This window comes from Gossypium hirsutum, chromosome D06 (assembly GCF_007990345.1).
Source record: "Gossypium hirsutum isolate 1008001.06 chromosome D06, Gossypium_hirsutum_v2.1, whole genome shotgun sequence".
NCBI classification, from domain to species: domain Eukaryota; kingdom Viridiplantae; phylum Streptophyta; class Magnoliopsida; order Malvales; family Malvaceae; genus Gossypium; species Gossypium hirsutum.
This window is the reverse complement of record NC_053442.1, coordinates 9627742-9633121: the sequence shown is the minus strand read 5'-3', so window position 1 is coordinate 9633121 and position 5380 is coordinate 9627742. Positions and strand designations below refer to the sequence as shown.

Sequence of the window (5380 nt, the reverse complement as noted above, 5' to 3'; positions counted from 1 at the left end):
AAAAATTGCAGATTTTGTCAAATACTATATCTGTGAACTGGATGGGTTGAGAAATGCAATACCTGCCAAAATGATGGAGAGGGAGAGATGGAAGCCACCGGAGAATCCGTTTGTGAAAATCAACTTTGATGCAGCATATAAAAAGGATGATAAGAGATCCTGCTCAGGGATTGTCATTAATGATTCGGATGGAAGGGTTTTAGGATCGAGGATTGTTTTAAATGAAAATGTACTTTTGGTATTTGCAGCAGATGCCCTTGGGGTTAGATTCAGGAGTCATGGCTGTTGAGGTTGAAGGAGATGCTTTGTCAGTTATTAAAAACTTACAAAAGGGAGGAGATGACAGTTGGAAATTTGTGCTTTCATTAAAGACTGTCAATGGTTAAGTAAAAATTTCTAGAAATGTAATTTCAGGCATGGACAACGACCGATGAACGAAGTCCCCCATTTGCTAGCTACAGAAGGATTGAGGGAAGGGGAACAAAGTGATATGAGCAGTGGGGTACTTGGATACGCTGAGGAGAAGGTGGAAAGAAATCAATAGAGGATCACAACAGTCTGATGTTGGTTGTTTCGATATGCAATCTGAGAGAGTTGAAGAGTTTTAGAAAAGATAAGAGTGATGGCAGATGAAAAGTTTTAGGAATATAGAAAGTAGAGATTATTAATGGAGTTACAGTTGTTTTCTCAAGAGTTGTGCCGATTGCTTTTGTTGTTGATGACTTGGATGGTTTTAGAGCAAGCTCCTTTTTTTTTTGTAGGGTTTGGGCCGTTTGAATTGACTCATTAATAATTGAATTGGATGTATGTTTTTGAGCTTTATTTTTGAAGATTTTAATAAAATTCAGCTGAATTATCAAAAAGAAAAATACAATTGAAAATTAATTTCCCAACTTTCACCTAGTATTCTCTAAATGAAAAAGAAAAGTTGATATGTCCATGTTCAAAATTCACCTGAGAGTAAAAATATATTATATTAAATCCACGCAACAAGGGGCTTCCCCTTGAAATCAAAAGAAAAAGAAAAGTTGCCTAAAAATGAGATTGGAAAAACACTCATTCCATGAAATCATCCTTATCATCCACGGGAATTGGTCGGTTCCTCCAAAACACAGCAAGGCCACTCCCTCCCAGCTACATGAAACCGTGAGAATGTCAATTGAATTTGAAGGTAATGCAGGAAGAAAATGAAGATGAATGTGGAAAGTTTCATACCGCCATGCAAACAACACTAACTGCAGAAGGAACAGCTACTAAGGGATTGGTGAAATGTTTCTGGGCAAGCAAGAAACCAAGTGCTGAACTCTGCATTTGCAAAAATAAGAACAGCATCATTCACTGAAAGCATACTAGTAGTTCAGGTGAATAACATGGAGTTTAAGCATGACGATACCTGCATTCCACATTCTATGGATATGGTACGAGAAGTGGATTCCCCAAACGATAATTTTGAAACCCAGTAACCAAGGGCAAATGCAGCAGCATGTAGGAGAGCTACAGGCAATATTAGCTGAGCTCCTTGGGCTTTCAAGACGTCAGACACTTGGCCAATCTTAGTATCAAAGGACATCAATGTGAGTTCTTTATGTGTGGAAAGAGGCTTTGAAAAGAAGTAGCAATTTATATGAAAGTGTAATGATAACTTACAGGGCTTGCACAAAGTAAGGTAGTGAGAATAACTCCAATTAATGGAGTCACTGAGATAATCTTTGAAGTGAATTTGGGAAAGAATTCATTGGACAAGACTGCCACAAAGATGACATTAGAATCTTAGCATTGTATGTCAAATTTCTTTAGACTTCACGATAATTGAAATGCAATAAATAAAAACAGATAAGAACAGTAATCCTTTGTTACCTCCAACAACTGTAGGTACTAACACAACCTGAAAAGTGCTTATAGCAAGACCCTGAAAAGATTTTTGGGTAAACATTTTTACATTAGTGGAATCACCGTAAGTGAAGGGTTACATGCTTTATATTTTTATAGATGAAACTTTGAGATCTTATAACTTCCATCTCATTTAGGTTCTATCACCAGTTTAAAGTGTAATTATATTTTAAATTTCTAATGGATCCACCTGATGTAAAATTTGGAAGAGAAACCAAAGAGGCAGGTTCCATTATTGTAATGTTTTCACTAGGATAAAGCTAGTGAATGTAAGTCGGCTCATGCTTTATGTATTTGCCTATTATCTGTAAAGGCAACCTTCAAATAAGAATAAACATACCGCAGCATCAACAGGAACAAGCTGACCAGCAAGAAGCTTTGTAAGGAGTGGTGTCATAACTATTGCTCCAATAGTTGAACACCTACAATATTCCAGAGGAAATTGGAGATTACTTAATTTCCAGTTTCAGAAACGCTGAAAATGGCTTAAATACAAAAGTAATGCATATTTGAAGTTATGAACATTTCAGAAAATTTTCTCATAGCTAATAATCTTATACTTTCATTAGCATGATATGCATAAATCCTGAATTATCAACATGTTACAGGTATTTGTTTTTTCCTTTCCCTTAAGCATGTTGTCCAGCCTCAGTAAACTGTGAAGAGTGAAATGTCTAAGTGGATTTGTGAAACAAACACTGAAACAAAGAACTCTAGCGAGTTTGGTGCCAGTTTTACTTCCTCTACCTTGGAAACGTAAATGAATAAACAATCCTACAGACAAATGAGTTTTTGTAGAACATCTGCCAAAGACTTCCATGGTCAGAACTGATAAGGTAGTTTTTACATCTTCCTCTAAGGACTTTAAGAGATAGCTCCGAAAGAAGTATTTTCAGGCAAGGTTGAACTTCCAGGATATCAAATCAAATGCAAGTAAAAGATCCCAAGGCTACTCTATCCAACAAAAGCATTGATCTTACGTAGTCATGAGAACGGAAAGTGCTACATTCCCCTTAGATATATAGGTTGCAACATTTGATGCCTGACCGCCAGGGCAACATGAGACCAAGATAAGACCAGTTGCAAGTGGAGCAGACAGTTTCAAAGTCTGAAAATCACATAGATGTTGTTCAGCATTCATGGAAGCCTACTAGACAGCATTATAGAGCTGAGAAATCACTTTACACATAATGCAATCTACATTACATTGGCTTTCATTTGAAAACCCAAATTTGGATACCGTATATCTTATTTCTGCAGTCTTCAACCAACCTCTTTATCAGATGATTTCTCAGTATATGAATTGAATAAAAGTTTTCAACAGTATTCTATTAAGCAAATCAAATAGTATTAAACTAGCCTAAAATAAGGTATTGACACAAAAGAAAATTTCGAATTACCATTGCAATGACAAATCCTAGAAAAGGCTTGATTAGGTACTGAGCAAGAAATCCTACACCTACCTGCAAAATTGAAAATTAATACTCTTAACCATTTGACACTAAAATAGGATCAGTTCTGTTCTATAAGCAGTCTACTAACTAAAATCATATGTGAATACGTTGCCTTACAGTCCATGGGTTCCGTAGACAGCGTCTGAAATCCTCAAAAGTTAATGTCAAACCCATTGAAAGCATGAGGAAACCTAGTCCAACAGTGAAAAGATCTGTCTCCAACCATGTTACCTTCAAGAGGGAATAAATGGTTAGGTAGCTAAGCAACATTTGAATAATCATTCACTAAAAGAAGCAGAGAATTGAATATTACCGCAGCTGGCTTGTATATGCCGATAATAGTTCCCAAAATAACCTGTTCAGTAAATTAAAGTTATAATGTAAAGCTAAAGATGAAAAATCAGGTAGAGTTTTGTCAGACACACTAACAGAATAAAACACGCACCCACACAGGGAAAAGAGTTGTCAAAGTTTCAATTATTCTCTCATACTTGCTCATCCCACTTGGTGTAGGAATATCTCCGGATACATTGGCAGCAGCATTGCAGATAACTTGGGGACCCCTGGATATAGAGATTCGATCATTCTTAAGTGCTAAAAAAGGAGTGCACAAATTGGAAGCTAACTTTGATAACGTCGCCTAGGGTACAAGGACCTAAGCAAAATCCTAAAAATCAAATCATGCAGCTAAGTTGGTTGTCTAAACTGATTTCATTTCATTTTTCCTATCATTTTCAGAAAATATATTTTTTTCTATTTTCTCCTTTCTGTTTCGTCCCTCAGCAGTCTCTACTCAGTTGTTTTTCCGGCCAAGCTCCGCCGTCGGAGAATTCTCCAGCCTCCGGCGGTGGAGCAACTGTCAACTGCGGCCGTATGGTTCAAAAACCTCCCTTTTCGAAAAAAAGCAAAAAAAATTGAAATCTTTTTATTTCTTTCTTGGGTTTTTCAGATTAAAAAAAAGAAGAAGATAATAGGAAGGGCTAACGAAAACAAGCTAGCCACCTTGCAAGGATCTTGAAGGCAACCTATTTTTACTAGTCTTACTTCCTTCGTTGCCAAAAGGCATAAAATGGCACTTAGCACTAAACCTCTTTTTCTATATATACATATATAAATCACTCCCATAATTTATAATTATTAAATCAGCTAGCTTTGCGTCATTGGCTTGCAGGTCCCAAGTTTTTATTAATGAATATAACACTGAAACATGCACTCTCCCGACTTGGAAACCACCTTGAAGCAGGAGTTATCGAGGCAGGAGCTGCAAGAGAAACAAGGGGACCACTTGGCTTACGTTGAATTGCAAAACCTTTTCCATTCTCAGGCAAAGAAATGCCAGCTCTAACATCTGCAGATTCATATAAAAAGATGTGATAAACAAGCAACTAAAGACAACCCAGAAAGCAATCATCAAAGACAATACCCAGATGAGCTCTCCGTAGCGTTCTGGAAGGAACCAAAGACGATGATGTTCTGCACACGGCATGATGTTTATGAAAATTGCAATCTTTGACAACAAACCTAGACAAAGTAGCCATCTTGAATTGAAACACAAAGAAAATATAAATGTTTGGCCAAAACAGGGGTTTACGCAGGGTTTAAGAGTTTGATGAACTCGATTTGATCCGTGGGGAGTGAAGGGGGGTTATTGTGAGTGAGGTGTTTAGGGCCACTCGTTGCTCATCCGGAATAGCAGGGACAAACATAATAACGGATATCGATGTAACAAAGGAAGCTGACGTGTAAACCGAGGAGCCACATGTGATGATCACCTAATTGAGTGCATCCAAATGGTGCTGGTTAAGGGCGTCAATCAACTTGTTGCTGCTGACTTCTGATTTGTCTCTTGACGTGTTTTTCGCCTGTTGTCGTTTACGTTAAATTCTAAACCTCTCCGCTTCTCGTCTGCTATAATATAACCGAAATATAGTGTGCCATACAACTTCCTCTTGAAGTCTGAAGACATGTTTTCCTGGTGAAATTCGTCACAAAAGTTAAATGAATATCAACTACATCTGACCAATGGTCGGCCATTT

The 5380-nt window shown here is 37.3% G+C and overlaps 1 protein-coding gene across 1 annotated transcript; it reads right to left on the bottom strand.

Annotated features, from left to right (window-relative positions):
• Nucleotides 1-874: 874 nt before the first annotated feature.
• On the bottom strand, nt 875-5380 carry LOC107901202 (sodium/pyruvate cotransporter BASS2, chloroplastic). Its single transcript, XM_016827100.2, has 13 exons — nt 4768-5380; nt 4578-4692; nt 3790-3907; nt 3658-3699; nt 3462-3575; nt 3291-3353; nt 2871-2998; nt 2231-2312; nt 1858-1909; nt 1648-1745; nt 1394-1552; nt 1216-1305; nt 875-1134 (listed from the first exon to the last, which is right to left on the bottom strand). The coding sequence occupies exons 1-13, from the start codon at nt 4880-4882 to the stop codon at nt 1057-1059; spliced, it is 1254 nt and encodes a 417-aa protein (XP_016682589.1). The 5' UTR covers nt 4883-5380; the 3' UTR covers nt 875-1056.

Excerpts from the sequence above, each read along its gene's own strand:
- LOC107901202 (XM_016827100.2), bottom strand. The coding sequence starts at position 4,882 with ATGGCTACTTTGTCTAGGTTTGTTGTCAAAGATTGCAATTTTCATAAA. Across the intron at positions 3,700-3,789 it reads CAACTCTTTTCCCTGTGTGG|GTTATTTTGGGAACTATTAT; the intron begins GTGCGTGTTTTA and ends TTTACTGAACAG. Across the intron at positions 3,576-3,657 it reads GCATATACAAGCCAGCTGCG|GTAACATGGTTGGAGACAGA; the intron begins GTAATATTCAAT and ends TCCCTCTTGAAG.